Raw genomic sequence first — 23498 nt, 5'->3', positions numbered from 1 at the left:
TAGCTCTGTCTTGTTTTAAATTGGGACTGACCCAGCTATCCTTGTGCAGTCCAAATTCCTACTGCCGGAAAGCATCATCTGGCCCTTCATTTTAAAATAACACTAAGGTCTTTTTTCTTATTGAAAGCACATGTCGTAACCCATTTTAATTGCTACCAAGATCCTTGGCATTGAAGTTAATCACCAATATTTTTTAAAATGTCCATCCCTCAAAAGAAAACTGACCATACCATCCATTTTTTGGCCCCTGTCTTCAGTTCCAAATTCTGCACAAAGTAGGAGTTTGTCAAGTGGTCAACTCCTGGCTCTGCTCTCTCACAAGTACTCAGGGGAATTTAATGACAGGTCCATGTCAAGTTTCTTGGGGGCAAGTCAAGAAATGTCATGCTAGAAGCTACTTGTGAGACTGAAAGTTGCATGCCTCAAAGCAATGAGAACTCCACATCCAGAACCAGACCATATTCCCTAGAGGACCCTGTGCACACGAACCCAACCCTTGCAGAAGGACCCAGTTGAGAATTACTCCAGAGCTGGAGATCTGTGAGGAGGTTGGTTTCAGGAACATGCACAGTTCAACTCTCCATCTAAATCCTGTGGGAAATCTGCTGAAAAGTTGATGGAGACGAAGGCTGCCTGGCTATTCTGTGGCTCCACTCAGTGCTGTTCATCTCTCTTTAGGAGCAGCAGTCAGTGGAGGTTATCCTGGTGGTGAATCTCCATTCCAGTCATACAGCCCTGGAGCCACTGTGATGTCATGGACTCCATACATGTAGCCCTGGTTTCTATTGGAGAGGGGGAGTTGAGACACTCCTGGTTTGTTCATTAAGGTGACAAACACTGTCCCTCCACTGCCCTCCCATAGAATTTGGATGAACCTTTATGAAGACAGCGTTACTGATTTTTTCAGAAATGGCACCTGTTCATTCAGGCCACTTGATGATATGGTCTTTAATTACATGATCACATACTGTTTTACCATAGGACTCCTACCTCATTCACTGCACACGATGGACCCGCTCTGGGAAGGAATCAGGATTGTGTAGTGAAGGAGGGCTTTGGTTGTAGGACCCCTGCCTCATTTGTTGCAGAACTTGGAAGGTGTGTAGTCAGTGAGGAAGTGGATTGCAGGAAGAGAAAGGGTGGTCTCATGATTGTAGAGTTCAATGCTGCATTGGGGAATTGGATTCTATCCCTGCCTCTGTCACAGTGTTCCCGTGTGGTACTGAACAAGTCACTTACACCAAACTTTTCACATGTGCTCACTAATTGTCTGTTCCTCATTTTCTGGGTGCCCAACCTGAGACCCTGGTGTCTGATTTGCAGAAGTGCTGATTGCTCACAGCCTGGCCTGAAGTCAATGGGAGCTGTACTTTGAATGTAGAAAGTGCCAAGTACTCTGAATAATCAGATCCTAGGTGTCCCAAATTGGGCTCTCAAAATTAGTAGATATTTTGGCCTTAATCTTTCTCTTTCTCCCCATCTGTAAAATAGGGATAATAAATCCACATCTCACAGGGGTGTTCCAGAAAAGAAATTAATTAATGTTTGTGAAGCACTCAGATATTATAATTATGAGCACCATAGAAAAGTCAATGAGGAAATTCATAGTTATACATTGCGAGGAGTAAATAAGGCCTGGGACCACCTGTTGAACAATGAAGATAAAATAAAATACTGAATAGCTGTCACTCCATGAGTACTGTCTATCCTGTGCACTGAAAGAGGCAGGAGGAAAAAATAGTACGTGATCATATAATTATGTGACTGTATCATTCAAAATGCATATGCATATGTATGGGGGGGAATTAAAGTTAGGAATTCCCTAATTTTTGAGTGCTTAACTTAGTAACCTTAGTAGTATTCTTTCAACAGGTTTTTGTGTGTGTAAATTCCTAGGGTTTTTTTTTAAAAAAAGCAAACTGAAAAAACAGAATTTTCATCATTTGGCATCATGTTGACTTGCACATGGGTCATCACCAGGGATGGAACTTTCACATCCACTTCAAAAACTTCTGCCCCTTGGTTTATAGAATAGCTGGTTGTAATAGTAAGTTGTCTCTGGGGACTAGCACTACAGAGGGATGAGATACTTTGGCAGGGAGTTTCACAGGTATTTGCTGACAGCGGAGGAATGGCAAGACTCAGCAATCTTTGATTCCATTCCATGCTCTGGAAGGGAATGTGCTCTTGTGGGCATGGATTTTTTTGCCTGTTCCCCTCCAAGTGTGATACCTTCTGCCTCATCTTCTCCAGTCTGTCCCTGTCACAATCCTGTCTCTTCCTCAGCCCAGACTTCTTGTACCAGCGCCATTCTCCTCACCTAACTCATCCCAGTCTCACTCCTCATGCTTATCATCCCAGTCCCCATTTTCTTGCCTAGTAAATCCTATGAACTCCCTGTCCCAGTTCCAACCTCCTCCCTCCCATTTCCAGCCCCAGTCTCCTAAACCAGCAGCTCCCAATCTGCCCTTTACCCCAACTCCCAGTCCCAGTTTCCCTCTCCCTCAAGTTAGCCTTTGGTCCCTGTCTTTCCTCACCTTTTCCAGGCACCATGTCCCAATATACTCTCCCCGCCTCTTCCCCCTAGATTTAGCTCTAGTCCCCTTTGCATGTGATTCAGGTAGCTTCCTCCTCCCAGTTGCTTGGGTGTCAGCAGTTCAGGCACTGAAAGCAGAGGAGAGACAGTCTCCTTACCTTCAGTTTCAGAGCCTGACCACAGTGCACAGGCTGCAGCAGCAGCCCAGAGCTGCAATTGCAGGGAAAGTCCTGCTCAGCACCCATCTGGAGCAGGCCCAATGTGGACAGAATCTGCAGAGACTGTAGCTCTGAAGCTTTACTGAACATGTAGGAACCACCATTTTTCAAATGCTTTTAACATAATCAAATGTGAGCTTTTGGGGGAAGAAGAACAAAAGGCGCATCCCTGGCACAAAGGCCATCCCTCCCTGCCAAATTCCAAGTCCCTACTCCAAAGCTTGGAGGCTCTAGACCTTCTCAATGAAATGGACTCTTTTTAAAAAAAAAAACCAACCAAGGACAAAGCAATGTATTTTCCCCTCAGCTCATTCTCACAAACAGCTCAGCAATTTTTGCTGAAACTTTCAAAAACGTTTCAGCCTAAGGCAGACAGCCAGCCTGGAAATGAAACAGTTAAAGTTTGGCAGCTGAAAACAGAGTCTTAAAATGGAAAGCGTCAGGTAACTGTAAGAATAAAAAGTGCTACTATCACTGCCTATAAGTCATCCATTCTACACAGGCTGCTTTGTGTGCTTTAATTCCATTTAACAGTCTAGACTAGTCTCCTCCTCTGCACTGAGCAACCCAATTAAGGAGCAGCAAACTCTCTGGGTATATAATACAAAAATTAAGTGTTAAAGGACATGGCATTGGTAAGCAGGGTGCATAGCATGGAGACCTATTTTTCCTTTGCATGCTCAGACAGCTCCCATACATTCTATCTAATGCACCTACGTCTTTTCTTCTTTCTATGAGAGAACAAATAAATTTTAAAAACCTCATAATGTTGCTGTGCCGTGTGATCGCAGCCCAATCGATTACCACCTTCTAAAGATGACTCATTGTTTTGATCTGTAACATAAAACACAAGAACACAGTGAAAGCCTTTTAGAATAACTCCAGAGACGTATTTTTCCATTTGTGGTTTCATTTTGAAAAAAATCTTCCTCCACAACATGAAGCACAGTTCGCGAAGAGCATATAGTGTGCACAACAGCATGGGGGAAAGAAGCAGTGCGCATCACTCTCATCCTTAATCCTTGAGTCTAATTTTGGGGTCCACATCAAAAATCCCACGGTTAGCGCTAGAAGAATAAGGGTCCAGTGCTATAAACTTTTGTATACAAGTAGTCTCATTTACTTCAGTGAGATGACTTGTGTGAGTAGTCATCACTTGCCTAAGTAAAGGTTTGTAGAATCAGAGCCATTTACTGTGTTACATATTTTGTGATGAATTAATTCGTTTCAATTGTATATCAGATTTATACGGATAGAGATCCAAACAATGTGTAGAAATAGTCAATTTGGAATAATCTCTCTGCTTTCATATTAGACTGATCGTGTCCTTTTTACATTCAGTAGTTTTTCAAAGAGACTTTCTTGGTTACTACTTTTTATTAGATCAGTTTGCAGTCTGGGATTCCACCCTACCCAGCATTTTCTGCTCTGCAGGGTAAAATCCATTGAATGACATTGAGTTTCTGTAAAAAACACGCCCTTCAAGACACTTTCTTCCAGCAGGAATTTGGAATTTGAAGGCGGCAGGCCTGTATGACACTTAATTAATGAAATGTAGGACAAAAATTCTCCTTTTTTTCTCGTTGAAGTCATATAATTCTAAATATGGCTTTCTTTTTTGAAGACAATAAGCAACTTTTAATCCCTTTTAATGGATACAATAAACATTTTGGGGGCACCATGAACATACAAATGTGTTTTTTCAATGTGAAGATTGTATGGGACAAGGTGAAAATAGTGCTTGACAGGTGAAGAGGCTTTACAGAATTGATCAATATGTTATAGCTCTTCAAAGAAGAAAAGGTACAACAAAGTTGAAAAAGAAGGCCTTTGTGTTGAACAGTCCATTTACTGAGCCTTTCAAAACTACTAGAGAGTTAACAAAAATGTAATTGTAGGCTGACTTCTGAAATAGTAGTGAAGAATTCCCTTTTTTTAATTGTCCAAAGCTTTTTGTTGCATGACTGGACCGTCATGACCCCACACATGGTACCTGTCTACTTCAATCTATGAAGAATGTTCTTAGTTGAGCTACTCCATCAGTCACATCCTCCTGGAAATTATATATGCTTTATATTCTGTACGAGAAGCATAGGATTAATAATTCCTGGTTCATCTATCAAAATATTTATTTCCTACGTCCTTTTTTCTTTCCCTTCCTAGATACAGCCTTTACTGTTGAAAAGAATTGGCCTACGTTAAGGACTTTTGCAGGATATCAACATATAATAAAATATTGTTTCCTGTGGTGAGTGCTCCCGAAACTCAGAATAAAGCAGATCTTTTCAACTGCCACTGGTGTACATACAGAGTTGACTAATTAGACACTAACTGGCAATATTTTGCCTGAATCTATTAATGTACAGTCTGAGTTTTTCTGTTAGCTGTCTCAGAAATGCTTCTCCTGATTTGAAGTGTAGGTTGTTGATTGCTGTTACATGGGTCTAAAATAATGAAATCGACCTTTTGTACTCAAAGGCCACTCATATTGATCATCTTTTCTTGCTATGTACACAGACCATGCTTTTAATCCGGGCAGTACTTAGAAAAGCTGCTGGTATGAAACAGAGACTGGCACATCCTCAAGGTGATTTTGTGATTGATTAAAGAGAGAAAGGATGAGGGGGAGGGGAAGATTGAAGGAGAAGCACAAATTGTGATCAAGCTATGTTTTACATGCAGATATTCTCAGTGTTTCTTGACCATCTGCTATGATATAAAAAATTAAACCACTGAACATTTGTCCATTGCAGTAAAGACTGTGTAAAGCTTGTAAAGCAGCAGCGGTGCACTGCAAGATTCTTGCTCCTAGCTCCTTGGTCCTGGTCTTCTTCTCAGCTGTTGGTCCAGGAAGTCAGTTTGCACTTATCCTTACTGTACGGGCAGCCAGACTTCCTATGTGATCTGGCTGTGACCACTGCTTGGTCCAGCCACCCACACCTACACCACACCCACACAATCTGGCTGTGATCACTGCTTGGTTATATGCACACACGTTCTCTCAATCTCTCCAACCACAGTTCTTACCATGACCTTCATTGTAGTATCTGAGTGCCTGGTTAATCTCTGCTTCTGACTCCCCAGTTGTCTAAGCATTTCTAGTACTCATCAACCACTCAAGGGACTAGCTTCCTTGCTCTAGCTCTGAAGCCCCTGTTGTTTAGCCTGGGTAAGAATATACACGCACTTCCGGCATGTATACTTTGAAATTCACTCTCTGTGAATATTTGCGCCAGGAAACTGGATTACTTGAAGTGAACGCAAAAGCCCTCCTGAGTCCAGTCCAGTCCAGAGACTGCCTTGTTTTGTGTGTTTTTACAGTGTCTAGCACAATGGGGCCTTGATATTGTTTGGGCTTTACGATAATACCAATATTACTACTACTATTATGAAGTGCAAAGATGGCGAATGGCAATTCATGGGATACATTTTTGCATTAACTACCAAACTCAGGTTTCTAAGATCCCTTTCTACATTAGGGATATTTTTGAGAAAATTTCCCTCCATTGCGAACACTGGTTCAGTTGAACAGCTACTGATGAGATTGAGAGGGACTTTCTTTTTGTTTTGTGTTTGTACAGCTTCTAGCACAATGGGGTCCTGGTCCATGACTGGAGCTCCTAGGTGCTATAATATTTATAAATACATGATAATAAATAGATTGACCTGTAGCTGCTAACAACATTTTAAGCAAATACCTCTGCTGGGATTAGGGCTAATCAACACTAGGCTGCAAATGATGGCCAGCAGTTATGCTAGGTCTCCCAACATGGCCTTCTTCAGCTGAACCAGTGTTAGCGATGCTGGAAATGGTTTCTAATTTTTCCCTTGTGTAGAGAGGCCCCAGAGAAGCAGTAAAGTGAGAGACCCTGTCTTCTTGTCTCTCTAGTACTCAAAATGTCAATGCCTGCTAATTCACAATAAGATGAACAAAGAAACTTTGCACCATGAGATGAAAAAGGTTACGTTTCCTCCCAGACCCATATGCAATTACCCCTTTCCTCTGAAAGGATCCTTCCTTGTGTTCATTTTTGCTTTCTCCCTTTCTGCTGATGCATAGTCAAAGACACTCCTCTCCTTGTTAATACAGTCCCCTTCCTAATTAGCTTCTTCACACATGTACAGCCGGTGTTCTGCTACCAGGGGTACTAACTATTAATTGCAAAGTGTTATTTTTTACTTTTTGCCATTTTCCACAGTGCCACCTTCACAAATAAGATACTGGCAGAGATAATGTATCAGTACTGGGAAAGCTGTAGCAGTGCCTTCAACACCTTCACAGGGTATCTTATTACCCCTTTGTGTATTTCAGCCTGTGCATTAATCATTACTGAGAGGCAAGGAGAAAATTGTTAGAGTCTCTTGAGGTGAAGGCTGTGTCTAAAGCTGCTGAGGGCTCTGCGGTGTATTTTAGTGGTTTTGAAGCTGAATTAACCTGAATTCTCTTTTTTCAGCATGACCAACTGTAGGCTGCCTGTAGAAACCACTTCCCGCCTGAGAAAGAAGAGGGCAGGGTTTACATGTTTCCTACCAGATCAAAGTGGGGACAGTTATTGGGGTCATTTGTCATCTCTATGGCACTAAAGCAAAAGTGCCATAGGATTAGGAGTCCTTGATTTAGGTCATTTGTGGCCCCCTGTGGGCTTTTTACTCAAAATCTGTAGCATTTTACTGCAGCATTGCTCTATTCTTTTGATAGTACAAGATAAGACTACTGATCTGACAAAAAAAGTTTTCCATGTGATTATCCAAGAATGGCATTTATTCAAAATTGTGCATTTGCAAGCACACACCTAATTTGTGTGATCGTGTGTGAAATCAGGTACTTGCACACGCAAATGAACTAGACAAGCAAAAAGAAAGGCATACAAATTGAAAATTCAGGTATGCATGTAACTGTATGTGCAAGTAATCAGTTATGAGTCTAAGTGCCCATCTGTGCCCCATTTATCAAATTTGCTTGCATGTTGTAGTAGTTGCCTGCACAAATAAGGGACACAATTGTGTGTGCATAGCTTAGGAAATCAGGCTCTCATTGTATTATATACTTCTCAGAAAAGCATTCATCAGCATTGTAGGAAGAAGGAAAAGCTCTGAAATGACAATTTGCCTGTAGAAACAGCAACTAACCTAATGTCACTGACAGCTTGAGGGACCAGATCTCACAGGTTAGTAGGCCAACATATTGGCTGATTGATTGATAAGACAAAACCAAAACATATAAACAAATAAAAAAACCCTAGCATGGGACTACCGCAGAGATTGGATGGTTGTGTAGGGCTGTGTTCAATTGTACTGTCTCCCATTTCTCTTCAGATTGTCTGGAATTAGTTGGATGTAACTACCACAAATACCATTCAGATGAGTCCTCTGTGGAGGGAAATACCTTCCTCCACTCTCAGCCCCATTGTGCACGGCCACACGAGAACAATCAGTGAAGACATTTCAAAAGAGAGATGGTGACATTGTAACAAAGCCTGGGAAAACACCACATCAAATTAGGTCACAGCTCCATAATATCCTAACTCCTTCATCAGCTCAACCACCCCAGCTCATGAATTAGACTGTAAACTCTTTGGTTGGGAGCCATGTCTTCCTAGGGGTTTATATAGCACCTCCTATTGTGAGGCCCTGTCGCAGATTAGGGCCTCTGGGCACTACTATAATATAAATTATAAATAAACTAATAATGGCTCAATATCACAGTCTACAGACAGAATAATTCATATTCTCATGGAAAAGCAATAATTAATTAAAAGGACAAATAGCTTTATCTCAGTTAGTGCTCATGGAAGATATTGCATTTATTGCCTGGATACTGAAGGCCTTTGTCCATAGAATAGGTACAGCATGGAGAAGATTTTCCAAGGCTGCTCTGCCAATATGTCTAAGGGCCTGATTTTCAAAGGTAATAAGGTGTCTAAAGATGTGGATAGGCACCTAGGGTGGGATCCACAAAGGGACTTAGGCATTATAATGCTGAGCATAGAATCATAGAATCATAGAATATCAGGGTTGGAAGGGACCCCAGAAGGTCATCTAGTCCAACCCCCTGCTCAAAGCAGGACCAATTCCCAGTTAAATCATCCCAGCCAGGGCTTTGTCAAGCCTGACCTTAAAAACCTCTAAGGAAGGAGATTCTACCACCTCCCTAGGTAACGCATTCCAGTGTTTCACCACCCTCTTAGTGAAAAAGTTTTTCCTAATATCCAATCTAAACCTCCCCCACTGCAACTTGAGACCATTACTCCTCGTTCTGTCATCTGCTACCATTGAGAACAGTCTAGAGCCATCCTCTTTGGAACCCCCTTTCAGGTAGTTGAAAGCAGCTATCAAATCCCCCCTCATTCTTCTCTTCTGCAGGCTAAACAATCCCAGCTCCCTCAGCCTCTCCTCATAAGTCATGTGTTCCAGTCCCCTAATCATTTTTGTTGCCCTTCGCTGGACTCTCTCCAATTTATCCACATCCTTCTTGAAGTGTGGGGCCCAAAACTGGACACAGTACTCCAGATGAGGCCTCACCAATGTCGAATAGAGGGGAACGATCACGTCCCTCGATCTGCTCGCTATGCCCCTACTTATACATCCCAAAATGCCATTGGCCTTCTTGGCAACAAGGGCACACTGCTGACTCATATCCAGCTTCTCGTCCACTGTCACCCCTAGGTCCTTTTCTGCAGAAAATCACAGTGCCTAACTTGTAGAGGCCCAGAAAATCACGCGAACACCACTGTGATCCACAAAGCCAGAGTTAGTGGCCTTGGCTCTCTATACAATGAATGGGGAGAGACATGTGCCTAAGAATGCCATCCACACAAGCCAGCACTCTAGGCTAACCAATGAAAAGGGTATGTCCTAGGCCCTGCTTCTCTCTTGGAGATAGGCACCTAAGCCCAGGCTTCTGGGAGGAAGATGCTGCTTGAGGTTAGGTGGCTGCATTGCTTCACAAAAAGCCCAGGGCTTGGGGAAGGGAAGGATTTGGTGCTGAGTCTCTCTTACAACTTTTAGCATGTGCTTGGGACATAGGAGACCCAGCTTCAGCTGGATCTGAACAGGGATGTCCTTTGTCTCGGGAGAGTGCACTAACCACGGGGCTATGAGATATTCGGATTTGGGGCACCCTCGATCTCTCCTGTTGAAGCTAAAGTTCCATTGTGGCTAAAGAAAGAAAACATGTTTGGAAAAGAGAGAGCCTATAGAGTTCAGTGGCTAGGGGACCCACCTAGAGGTAGGAGACAAAAGGTCCAGTCCTTCGCTGCTCCAACCACTCTTTTATTATTTATCCTCAGTGGAACAGCTTCAACAGGAGAGACTGAGGGAGCCCCACATCAGAGTATCTCACAGGTCAATGGTTAGAGCACTCTCCTGAAAAGTGGTACAGCCCAGCTTAAATCCTTTCACTGCTAGGACAGAAAGGGGGGCCACTGAACCCTCATCTCCGATGAGTGCTCTAACCCCTGAACTGTTCCTAGCTCTAACGTTGGCTTGCTGTAGGTATTCACCTCGCTGTACCTCATTTTCTCCCATCTGTAAAATGGGGCAAAAAACCTGCTTTGTAAAAGTCTCTGAGATTAATGGCTTAAAAAGTACCACACAGTATTACTCTAGGGATAAGACAAGTTTACCGTGTGTGCCTGCTGTCTGTGGCCTTGAAACTTCTGCTGTCCCTGCCTTTAAAAAAGTGCTAAATTTTTGCTAATTGTGGTGGTGGTTTCAGTGTTGTGGACTACATGCCGTTGGCAACTGAAGTGAGCCCACTGAATCAGTTTAGATAGTTCACCAGTCACCCACTGGATGTAGGTCAGGTTTCAGATCTTATCAACATGGTTCATATTAGCACAGGAGATGCAGAGTTCCATATTTATTAGGAAAACCCTAGCCCATTTGCCCCCAGGCATTCACCATGTTTTAATGGACTCCTGGAAGCTCTGGCTACCATATTATAAAATGACCATTGTATCTGAATAACCTTATTCTTCTACATTAAGAACACAGGCCCCTAAACCCATTCTCTAGGGACAGAGATGTTGTTCAAAAATAAAATCCAGGAGCGGGGCATGTTGCTGACAATGAAATATGGTGTTCTTTGTGGATCAGGAAGCCCAGATTAACTAGTCCAGTCAGTCAGCTCGCTCTTTTGAGGTAAACTAATTGACAAGGAAAAAAAGTCACTTTGAGTTGGGATTTTGCACTGTCTAGTGCACTGAGCATGAGGACTGAGGGTCCTACATGCCTGCCCTACCACTGACTTGCTGTATGGTCATGGACAAGTTATTTACCCTCTGTGTGTCTCACTTTCCCCATCTGTACTATGTGCTCCATAATATTGACAGTACTTACCTCACAGGTAAACTATGCATCGATTAGGTAGTTTTGGTATAGCAGGTAGCCAATGTGGTAAACTAATGATGTTACTGAAATACAGTGGTCACCCTGAACAATGGACCTTAGATAAATATGTAACATGGGTTATGAAAAAGGACAACAAAAATGATTAGGGATATGGAACAGCTTTCCTCTGAGAAAGATTAAGGCTGGGACTTTTCAGATTGGAAGAGAGACAACAAAGCAGGGCTATGATAGAGATCTATAAAATCATGATTGGTGTGGAGAAAGTAAGTAAGGCAGTGTTATTTACTCCTTCTCATAACACAAGAACTAGGGGTCACCCAATGAAATTAATAGGCAGCAGGTTTAAAACAAACAAGAGGAAGTATTACATAAGAACATCCATACTGGGTCAGACCAAAGGTCCATCTAGCTCAGTATCCTTCCAACAGTGGCCAGTGCTAGGTGCAACAGAGGGAATTAACAGAACAGGGAAAAATCATCAAGTGATCCAGCCCCTGTTGCCCATTCCCAGCTTCTGGCAAACAGAAGCTAGGGAACCCATCCCTGCTCATCCTAGCTAATAGCCATTGATGGACCTATCCTCCAGCAATTTATTTAGTTCTTTTTTGAACCCTGTTATAGTCCTGGCCTTCACAACATCCTCTGGCAAGGAGTTCCACAGGTTGACTGTGCGTTGTGTGAAGAAATACTTCTTTTTGTTTGTTTTAAACCTGCTGCCTATTAGTTTCATTTGGTGACCCCTAGTTCTTGTGTTATGAGAAGGAGTAAATAACACTTCCTTATTTACTTTCTCCACAACAGTCATGATTTTATTGACCTCTATCATATTCCCCCTTAGTCATCTCTTTTCCAGGATGAAAAATCCCAATCTTATTTATCTCTCCTCGTATGGAGAGATATGTTCCATGCCCCTAATCATTTTTGTTGCCCTTTTCTGAATCTTTTCCAATTCCAATACATCTTTTTTGAGATGTGGTGACCACATCTGCATGCAGTATTCAAGATGTGGGTGTATGGATTTATATAGCGGCAATAGGGTATTTTCTGTCTTATCTATCCCTTTCTTAATGATTCCCAACATTCTGTTTGCTTTTTTGACTGCCTCTGCACATTGAGTGGATGTTTTCAGAGTACTATCCACAATGACTCCAAGATCTCTCTCTTGAGTGGTAACAGCTAATTTTACACCCCATCATTTTATATGTATAGTTTTCCAATGTGCATTACTTTGCATTTATCCACATTGAATGTTATCTGCCATTTTATTGTCCAGTTACCCAGTTTTGTGAGATCCCTTTGTAGCTCTTCACAGTCTGCTTTGGTCTCAACTATCTTGAGTAGTTCTGTATCATCTACAAATTTTGCCATCTCACTGTTTACCCCTTTTTCCAGATCATTTATGAATACGTTGAATAGGACTGGTCCCAGTACAGACCCCTGGGTGTCACCACTATTTACCTCTCTCCACTCTGAAAACTGACGATTTATTCCTACCCTTTGTTTCCTATCTTTTAACTAGTTACCATTCCATGAGAGGACCTCCTGTCTTATCCCATGACAGCTTTCTTTGTTTAAGAGCCTTTGGTGAGGGACCTTGTCAAAGGCTTTCTGGAAATCTAAGTACACTGTATCCACTGGATCTCCGCACTCCACATGCTTGTTGATCTCAAAGAATTCTAGGAGATTGATGAGGCATGATTTCCCTTTACAAAAACCATGTTGACTCTTCCCCGACAAATCATTTTCATCTTTGTGTGAAGTATTTCTTCATACAACACACAGTCAACCTGTGGAACTCCTTGCCAGAGGATGTTATGAAGGCCAAGACTATAACATGGTTCAAAAAAGAACTAAATAAATTCATGATGATAGGTCCATCAATGGCTATTAGCTAGGATGGGAAGGGATGGTGTCTCTAACCTCTGTTTGCCAGCAGCTGGGAATGGGCGACAGGGGATGGATCATTTGACGATTGCCTGTTCTGTTAATTCCCTCTATGGCACCTGGCATTGGCCACTGTTGGAAGACAGGATACTGGGCTACATGGACCTTTGGTCTGACCCAGTAGGGCCGTTCTTATGTTCACCTCAGTATCAGTGGCATACCCTGTAATTATTATTCATATGGCCACTGGTCAAACTTCGTACATTTAAAAACATTTCTCACTATTACTCCGGCAACTGCATCTCCACTGCTATCAGCAAAAGAGTGAACTCTGGTACAGATAAGGCCCTGGAGTTGTTACCACCATGGCATGAAGTCGTCCTCTGAGCAGGGTTAGATGACACAGATATTAAAATGCTAGTAGTTGGCCTATGTTAGTGTTCCCACCATTGCTACCAAGGAAAGTTTATTCATCTAGATGCTCCATTATCACCTGAATGATCCAACTAGTCTTTTAGGATTCTATGAAGGTTTGCCAATGACTGACATGTCTCGGGGAGGGACACAATTACAGTAAGAACTTTCAACTAACTAATGAGTCAAAAGCAATACAGTAACTTATAATTAAGAAAAACAAAGTGATGTTGTTTGTTTACACGGACCACAGTAATTTATAATGTTTAGTCATTTTAACATACATGGCCATAATGACAAGTTTTGCTTCACTTAACAAAATGCTATCCCATGAAATTAACAAAGCTCTGTATCATCTCTCTGTATAATGATATACACATGACTGTTCCATATGATTTGTACTTCTTTTTATGGTTATATTACAGTTCAATGAACTAGCCATTTAACTACTTAAAAATTAAAAACATTCAGCTGACTTTTCTTGGATTTATCTGACATTAAGAAAGGAGAATTTCCAGGATTTAAAATGTATGTATTGATGTGATTAAATGGTGAAATGGGTAATGTTGTAATGATTTGTAATTATTTAATAATTAAAGAGCTCTCATGAATATTCTTGAAGCCCCTGTGGAAAAGCCCAATAGTGCACTGATTTCATCAAGCATTCAGATCAAAGCAGAAATTATTTTTATATCACCCTTTTTACAGTGTTCTAAATGCAGTCTATGAGCAAGTCACTTTTTAATTTCTTCTGCTGTTTTCTGTTCTATCTATATCATATGAGTTAACATTCTGGGTTTTTTTAAACTGACATCTTGATTTTTACCATATGAAAGAATCACTCATTAATTGTGGCTGAACGACATTCTGAGTGCAGTAAAAGTGGTCAGATTTCATGAGCAGCATAGACTTCCTGTTGCAGGCTAAGGCGGGATCTGTTGCGGTTCAGTGATGAGACAGAACACAGCTTTATGCAAGCAAACAGGCTGGTCAGCGGAGATGGGCTGTTCTGCCCCCCCTGCCTTCCACCTTCTCCTTTTATTATATTTCTCCCCCTAAGCATTACACACTGCTACACAAAGGAATGTATGACGTTGATTCATATGCTTAGTTACCATCCTCTATCTACTACAATCCTGGTTCTCAGGCCTTGAGCCCAGGCTAAAGAAACCTCCCACAGTTGCTGTCCAAACAATCAAGTTCTCAGGGTTCATATCTAGCCCTTGTCCTTGGATAGAGCAATGTGTGCATTGCTTCTAGGAAACAGTCAGGGTGTGCCCCGCCTGCTTCCAGGTGGAATAGCTAGACATTAACCCTTCAGGGATCAAACTGGGTTTGTAACTGCAGATGAATGATAACTTCTTGTTGCAGTTACAGCCATCCCACTTACCCTGGACTGGAAACAAAGACAAATGAAGATGAAAAGGAAAAGTAACAGAACAATTTATAAATGAATTTTTTCACTTCTGACATGAGCTCATTTGGGCTCAGTTCAGTCCCTGGGAAACTAATTCTCCTTCTAATTTGTGTTTACAAAATATATAAATTGCACTAACCAAAAGTAACATTTTCTCCAACTAATCCAGGAAATATGGTCCAATCAGGGGGTGGTTGGGGTCCATTGGTAGGGCAAGGCTAAGGAAAGCTCATGATTAAACAAAAATGGAGACTACCTTCCTGTTTCGCCCCAGGAGAAAATGGTTCACAGAGCAGGGTTGAGTTATAATAGTGGAGCTCTGTGGGCATATGGGTGTGTGTGTGTGTTTGCATGCATGGGTGTGTTTTGGGGAGAAGTTCTGACCCTGATGAGCAAGGAAACTGTCTTGAAACAAAAAGCATCACTGGAATAACATGTTCAGTTCTGATAGCCACACTTCAAGAAGGATGTTGATAAATTGAAGAGGGTTCAGAGAAGAGCCAAGAGAATAATTAAAGGACTGGAAAACATGCCTTAGAGTGATAACCTAGATTGAGCTCCCTGAGACTAACAAAGAGAAGGTTAAGGGATGACTTGATCATAATTTATAAGTACCTACATGGGGAACAAAAATTTGATAATGGGCTCTTCAGTCTAGCAGACAAGGATATAACAAGATCCAGTGGCTGGAAGTTGAAGCTAGACAAATTCAGACTGAAAATGAGACACGCATTTTTATTAGTGAGGGTATTAACCATTGGAACAGTTTACCCAGGGTTGTGATGGATTTTCTGTCATTGGAAATTTTTAGATCAAGATTAGATATTTTTCTAAAAGATATTCTGTTGTTCAAACAGGAATTAATTCAGGGAAGTCCTATGGCTGGATGATCACAGTGGTACCTTTTAGCCTCATAATCTATTAATCTAACAGAAACAATTGTTCCTTACCCTCAGTCACTCTGCCTAGTATGAAAGTGTAAGTCATAAATCAATCCCTGTTTTCTTTACCTCTTAAATTTAGAGTCAGGCAGATTCGTACATTGAAGATATGGTTAAATATTCCGCCAATGGCATTGAAAATCGAGCTCAGAGGCCTCTCGATGAAATTTGGCAGTGATCCATCAGTCCATCTCAGAGATGTACCCTTCAGAAAAGTAATACAGAAGTTTAATGAGAACTGCAGAGAGGACAGGTATTCTAATACTCTGCTGGGATTGAAAATGAGTGAAGGAGTGTGAGGGGGCTTCCACAGAAATGTGTGCATACCCTTATTGCCTACAGTCACATTATTGGCCTGTGGAGCTGCATGAATAATTCATTTTGAATAATGTATCATATTCACTTCACCTGTTCTTCCATTTGTGAATTGTCCTCAAATAGATTGCAATTTTCCTGAATCTGTTTGTTATTCTGAATCAGTCTATAACTCACTTATGATGAGTTCATTGCAGGTATTTGGTGTTCAATTTTTGAGATGTTTGGAATGGACACTGAGAACATGGTACATTTCTGGTTCCTGATTGCATGTATATAATTCATAGAATCAAGTTTCTAGTTCAAATAGTAATGATTACGAATATGAGGTTCACTTTCTTTGAATATTCCACTAATTGTAAATTCATTGTATCAACAAAAGCCCCTACCATAAACTCATTTCCTAGAATATTGCTGAGAAGACAGTTCAAGTGAATTCATTACAAAAATCTGAATAAATATATTCACAGAAGCTTTTGATAGTATTAACTCATTTCTACTGAGTTTACATTCTGCCAGGCAGAAATTAAACCTAGAACCCATTCTCCACATGCCAGTTTATCCAGCGAAGCCTGAACTCAGGTCATCCTGCAGTTGTGGGCTAGTGTTGGCTAAAATGTGTGTGTGGTGGGGGGAGGATGGGGCTCTGAAGAATTTTTTTGTTAAAAAATCAAATCTGAAAAAAAAAGTGCTTATAGCAGCTGAAAATATTTTGGTTTTCCGCAATCGAAAACCAATTTTTGGGAGGGGGCTCAAAGCTAAAAATATTAAGTTGATATTAATATTAATCACTGAAAATCAATACATTTTCTATGGAAAATTTTTGCTCATCCCTTCTGTAAACCTCTCCTAGCTGGTTATTGTTTTCATGTCTTTTCTGAGTACACTTACCTTTTGGTGACTTCCTCCTGTCCAGAACTGGGTTGTCCTTTTGTCTGCATAACTGGCGAGGTTCACAAGGAAATCATTCTGAGCTGCATTGGAGATGCTGGTGAGGTGACCTCCCTCTGCTATCCTCTGGCACTCTGCAGGGTAAAAGCAAATTTGACCCAGGGACATAGAGTGGGAAAGAGAGTGAGGGGAGAGTTTGTGAAACAAAAAGGGGAGAGAGAAAAGTGGAAAAAGTTTGGGTATGGGAGTGAAGAGGGAAAGAGAGACAAGAATATAAGAGAAAGTGAAAAGAGAAGGGCAGTGGAGAATGAAATAGAAAGGGGGGAAATAGGACATAAGAGAGAAAGTTGTATAAAGGGAGTAGAGAAAGACATACAAATGGAGCTAGGCTAGTGGAGTGGAGAAGTGTGAGAGGAAGCAATAATGATAAAGGGGAAAACAAGAACATTAAGTGTGGAAAGCAGAGAGGGCAGAAAGGGAGAAAAGTAGAGAGAGAAAAGGAAGATGGAGAAAATTGAAAGGCCAAAAGTGTTTAAGAAATAGATTTTCTTCTTGTTTCCCCAGCCATCCACCAATCAAGATGGGGTAAAGAGTTTCTTAACTATGTTCTGCTGAGTGGGATTGTGTGATTTTTGCCTCTATCTTCAGGTAAGAAGATGGTTTTTCTTTCCCCTAAGGCAGGAGGCCCCTTTGTCTGCAGCCTGAAATAAAGACACAGTTTGCTTTGGCCCTAAGGAGCCCTTTGCCAGTTCACCTTGATGATTAAGGCATTTGTTTTGTCATTTAAACTGAACATATTCTCATAGCCATAACCTCAGATCGTATAAATCTTTCTCTTTTTACTAAAGAGTTCCGTGGAAAGCAGCACCGCTAAGCAAACATTTACACCGAGTGCATTTGAGGGAGGTGTCTGCATTTTGAAAATTAGCATATTTTGACAATATTTTGAACTCCATCCTCCCCCCACCCCATATCAGTACATCAATATAGACCGGCCTCATCTGGTATAATTAGAACAGGGAGCGAAGTGAAGTCAGATTATCTTTTAGCAAGCCTCTGAGATTTGGAGGAACACAGACAAGGCAAAAGGAATTTTCTCTTCAGAAGTGTTTTTATGAGGCAGAGAGATAAAAGTTAAGCCTCTTAGGGATGAGTTAGCACATTCAGAGTGGGGGTGGGGCCAACTGCCTCATAAACAGGAAAATCACCTAACCTTCTCTTCAGTTTGGTGTTAGGATTTTAACAAGGAATTAGAAATTCTCTGGCTTGTTCCAGAGTTTAGATGGAAAAATGCCAATGTTCAAAGGCAGTGAATCCTGTCCAGTGGAGAGAGATGGGATTAAATGAGAACTGTTTTCAGATTTCAAAAGATCTGAGAGCTGAGTAGGAGTTGGTTCATAGCCACTTGAGCATCTCACATGGCAAAGCTGCATGCTGGTAGCTCACCCACATGTTCAGCCCTGAAATGTGTATCAAGTACCTTCTGCCAGGATTGATACATTTCAGGTAAATCAGAAAGGAAGGAGAAAAGAAACAAAAAAGTAAAAGAAGATAGAACAAGGGGAGAGAGAGAAAATTCTCATTTTGAAGAACCTGGTACCTCAGCATCGGCCCATGTATTTTGCTCCTGGACAAACTTGTAACACTGGCCCATGTTACTGACCCATCCATCCTGACAGGGACCTTGGCAGAACAATTCTGACTCTAGTAAGGAGGAGTCAGCTTGAGCTGGGACTTGAATGTCCTTAGGTGAAGAATGACTGCCCCCAAATATGCTGTCCAAGAACCGGACATCACGACGTTTGACACCTGGGTTCTCGTCACCTATGAGAAATACAAACCAACTCCTAGATAGAGGTACCGGAAGAACAAAAGTCCATATATCTCTCTGGACAATATGTCTCCCTCTCACCTTGGATGTCTCTTTAAATCTATGTGAACTGAGTTATAACAGTCTATATAAAGTGAAACAAGGATGATTTACTGAATATAATTAGGAGCAAACGTACTAGATATTCAGCGGGACAATGCAAATTCAGCAAATGAAGCGCACTCATCTTAGGAGTCAAGTTCTGATGAGGTCATAAACAATATTAATTTGCTGCTCTCATTGCAGGATACAATGGATCCACTTCTCTACTTCACAAAACCATGTCAGTGGTTGGTGCAATGCATCGCAGCTTGCTGATTCCTCTCTGGCTGTGCCCCTGGGAGAGACTGCAGGGGGTGCAGCAGGTCAGAACTGAAAGGCACTGGCGGGTATTGTTTGGTTCTGCAGATCAGGAGTATGTGTATTAGCAAAGCTTTGTCAGGGAGGACCCAGGACAGGACTAGCAATGTGAATTGCAGGCTGGGGCTGAGATGTATCAACACCTTTAGGAGAGAAGGAGGAATACTAGAACAATACAGGTCTGTCAGGCCAGAATTAAGATTAATTTTGTGAAACTAATTGCAGTCAATTTCTTTCCAACATCCTTCTTAGTAAACAATCAGCACAGTTGGATTCAACTTCCAAATATCATTGATTTCTCTCCCAAAACCTCATATGGTAATTTCCTCTACCTTAGAATCTGTTGTATTATCCATTCAAATTTCATCTTGTGGAAGCCCTATTTTCCCCTCTAGAGCTAGATGGGCCTGGCACTAACCCAGCAACAATATGGGGAGGAAGGTGCACTGAACAATTTCATCCCACCACTCTCCCCTTGGAGCTCCCTGCCAGGATACCTGCACACTCTGGGTCACTTTCAGTATCTGGGGACTCAAGCCATCCCACAGGGGAGAGGGAGGGGGTGAATTATGGTGCTGGACCCTTCCTTCAACCTGCCTGATAACCAGCAGAGATGGCCAGGAGCAGAGAGTGGAGTGTGCTGCACCAACTTCAGGGACAGTACAGGCATAATGCAGTGGTCATGCTTCCACTGCACTCTCTGGTCTTCCGTGAGAGATCCCTCCTGGAGTGGTCCTTAGGGTGGTGCAGGCCCACACCACCTCTAATGCAAGGGGAAGTCAACAGCACAATGGACACGCGCACACACACACACTCTCTCTCCCCTCCCGCCACCCCCCAGCATCTCCTAGGCCTGTCAGTCTTAAAGCAGCTCATTCTCATTTTATCCCTGCCTCAGTCATACTCGGAAGAGTTGTACTTCTGGGTTGAGGGCAGGGTGTGGATCATTTGGAATTACTGAGGACCTTTTGCAGCTCTTTGCATGTAGAAAGGCTTGCACAAGGGCACATCACGCTAGACCTGGCTCCAACCTTTGCTCACTGTCACTGCATTACAGAAATATTAAACAATACACCAGATTCATTCTACGCTAAAAACCCCCAAAGCCTCAGAATTTTTACTCTATTAACTTTAAAATAATTCTGTGCTGCTAACAACAAGAAGCAAATGGTGAGGCTGTGTTTCTTTTTTTGCAGCATCAGACAGACATTCTAGATGCATTATACTCACCTTCCAAGCCAGGGAGAACCAGTACGCCTAGAATCAGGAACAAAAATGGAAGGGACTTCATTGCTAGGAGACCTTGCGACACTGTTGCCTGCAATGTGTAAATATCAGGTAGAAGTTGTTCATCCAGGCACCTGACTGCCGGTCAAAGTAAGAAATGGAAGAGATCTGCCAGGGCATCTCCATTGGTGTCAGTGTAACGGAGGAGAGAAACAATGTCTTTACATCATACTCCATAGATGGTAGATGGTTTTATCATGGTTTTATCATCAACATGACTCATTATGTTGTGTAAAATATTCAGAAGTGCCTAGGTGACTTGGGAGCCTGAATGCCATTTTCAGTAGTGACTTAGGGCCAGATTTTCAAAGGTATTTAGGCACCTAATGATGCAAAAGACGCCTAATTGGGATTTTCAAAAGCACCTAAGCTGGTTATGTGCCCAACTCCCATGGAAAGTGTTACCCCTAATCTCACCTAGACTAAGCCTCTCCTTGTAGGCTTGTTCCCACACTGTGTTTCCTATTCCTTTGTCCAGTTAAGTTTCAAGAGTCTTCAGGAATGGGGCTACCACCACTTCCCTTTGGGATTCTAACAGATGCCTCTGTCAGAAATGTTGCCCTGTGGTTCAGCCTAAATATTCTCCTTCCTAATTCTCTCCCATTATTCCTAGTTATAACTCTCTGTTCTGAATAAGACTCCTTCCATGGTGTTCACACACTTCAGATACACAGAGACAATTATGTCCTCCTCCCCGATTCCACCCCACGATTTATTAAGACAAACTGTACATTTTTTGTTCTTTTAATCTTCCTTTCTAAGTCTGTACCTCCAACTCCAAAGAGGGTAGACAGGAGTGAATGAATGAACAGCAACAGCACCCATCAGAGGCAGCTCAGCAACAAGTTGCTGTCCACTCACACAGGAGCTGCCTAGATGACACTTTTATATTCTAGTCTCAATGACATGCTGAACTAATGATGGACTGAATAGGAGGAAAATAGCTGCAGCGCTAAAATAACAATGGTAGGAGAGGGGAACAACCCAGGGAAAGGAATTTTGTCAGCATAATGAATGAGGATTTCTCCATGGACTCCATAGTTAACATTAATGTGACTCACATGGCTAACTCTGATACACAGCAGGCCAAACTCAACCCTAGTGTGACTTGGCTTGGCTAGATGCTGATCTTCATTACATTGGGGTCAAATCTCAGAATAATTCTATTTAATCCATTGGGGTTACTCTAGATTTACACAAGTATAGTGGAGATTAGAATCAGGTGCAGCGTCCTGAAAACACTCCCCCACCCCCAATGATTAAGAGAAAAAGTAAGAAACGTATAAAGCGGAAGCAGATACATGCATAAGAAAGACAACTGTTGATATGTGTGTATAATATAATAAATAGACTGAGAGAGACAGAGAACTAGAAACACACAGAATGAAGCATAGTAAAAAAAAAGAGATTGATAAATACCATATTGCAGATTCTCTCTGTTTTTTCTTCCTCCTTTTCACTTTGGTGTGAAATAAAAACTGTGTCCTTGAGATATTTATGATGCCAGCTTTGGCAAGGATGGCTACTTCCTTTGGTAAATGAGGCGAGCTCTAATATTTAGCTTGAAATCTTTTTAGATAATCTCTCTCCCTTAAACAAAGATGGGTGGGGTCCAATTCTGACATCTGTGCTATTTTAAGCACCCATTGCTTGTTTAGCAAAGCCTTTCAGAAACACACCTTAATCTGAAGTGTCCACTGAGAAATGATATGAGAACAAATAAGTTCCCTTCACAACATGGGAAGAGGTAGGGCTGACCTTCTAGGATGACCCTTATAAAAATAGGCTACAGTACTGGTTCCAAATACAACAGTAACATCTATAATATTTGTGCCCATCATTGTAGAATACTTTGTCTAATGGAGGATGAGGATGAGGTAGGGGAGCAGAGAGAGAGAGGTGTCTATGTGTGAGTGTGTGTTTTGTAGGGCAGGAGCCTAGAGTTGAGAGAACATGGAAACTATATTTCTTATCCCGTCAGATGAAGACATTCCCTTCAGGACAAGGCTCAGGTCTGTTGATGAGGCAATGGAACAAGTCAGAGCTGAGAACCCCTTCAAGCTCCATTAAACATAGAATGATAGAATGATAAGACTGGAAGGGCCTCAGGAGATCATCAAGTCCAGTCTCCTGCACTCATGGCAGGACTAAGTATTAAGATACACAAGCTTCCCCATGACATACCGTTTTCTTAAACCTTGTCCAAACACCCTCATGTACAGTAAATACTTCCTGCATTCATTAAATGCTCTGAATCACACTATGTGATTAGAGCTTAAGTCTGAGTTCATGCATTCATTTAAAACCCAAATATTTATTAAAGGAGTTGAAACGAACTCCTTTTCCCCTTTCTTTGTACAAATATAGTCTCATTGCCACCAGGTCCAGGGAGAGTTGTTCCCTAAAGCTAGTCCTGTCTCTTTAAAATTAAAGAGATATAGTGATTAGCTGGGGTGTATTCATTAGAGAGACCTCAGGGGATGGATCCTAGTGCCTCCTTAAAGATGGACTGTGGGTGGGACTGGTTCTGTATAGCTCCAGGGTGTGTATCCCAGTGGCAAATTTCCCTTTGTTTTATCTTACAAACAGCATATGAGGGCCTGCCTCTGCTATCCTAACTCACATTGAGAAGCATCTAATCAGGCGAGATACTCACAATGTGAGCAACAATTGCAGAGTCATATCCTTCATCACTAGGCTGCTTCTCCTGCCCTTCTGGGTAATGTGGTACGGGAAAAGGTGTTTGGTGTTTGTTCTGTGGTGAAGGACAGTGTATTAAAGGAGGATTATGTACTAAACCTATAAAATGATGGTAAATAAGTGGTCTGAGTAGTTTACCCACTTCTCATTCTCACCATAATATATTTATAAGAGAATCAGTTTCTGAGTGCATACTGCATGCCGTTTACTATATAGCAAAATGTCTTTCCACTACCACTAGATAAGTACATAGTAATGGTACCAATTCATTTAATCAATGGATTGGACCTCTCCTTACTTGGTTCATGACTAG

General features: G+C 41.7%; 1 protein-coding gene across 1 annotated transcript; it reads right to left on the bottom strand.

Annotated features, from left to right (window-relative positions):
* Nucleotides 1-697: 697 nt before the first annotated feature.
* On the bottom strand, nucleotides 698-17145 carry LOC311517246 (snaclec bitiscetin subunit beta-like; the record flags this gene model as incomplete). The annotated part of the gene is made up of 4 exons (XM_084621934.1): nucleotides 16969-17145; nucleotides 15832-15967; nucleotides 14719-14800; nucleotides 698-782 (listed from the first exon to the last, which is right to left on the bottom strand). Exons 1-4 carry the CDS (start codon nucleotides 17134-17136, stop codon nucleotides 698-700), a joined length of 471 nt encoding a protein of 156 aa, XP_084478060.1. The 5' UTR covers nucleotides 17137-17145.
* Between the last annotated feature and the right edge of the window lie 6353 nt (nucleotides 17146-23498).

This window comes from Lepidochelys olivacea (genome assembly GCF_965140295.1).
Source record: "Lepidochelys olivacea isolate rLepOli2 genome assembly, chromosome: 1".
Classification (NCBI taxonomy): Eukaryota; Metazoa; Chordata; order Testudines; family Cheloniidae; genus Lepidochelys; species Lepidochelys olivacea.
This window is presented reverse-complemented; position numbering and strand designations above follow the sequence as displayed.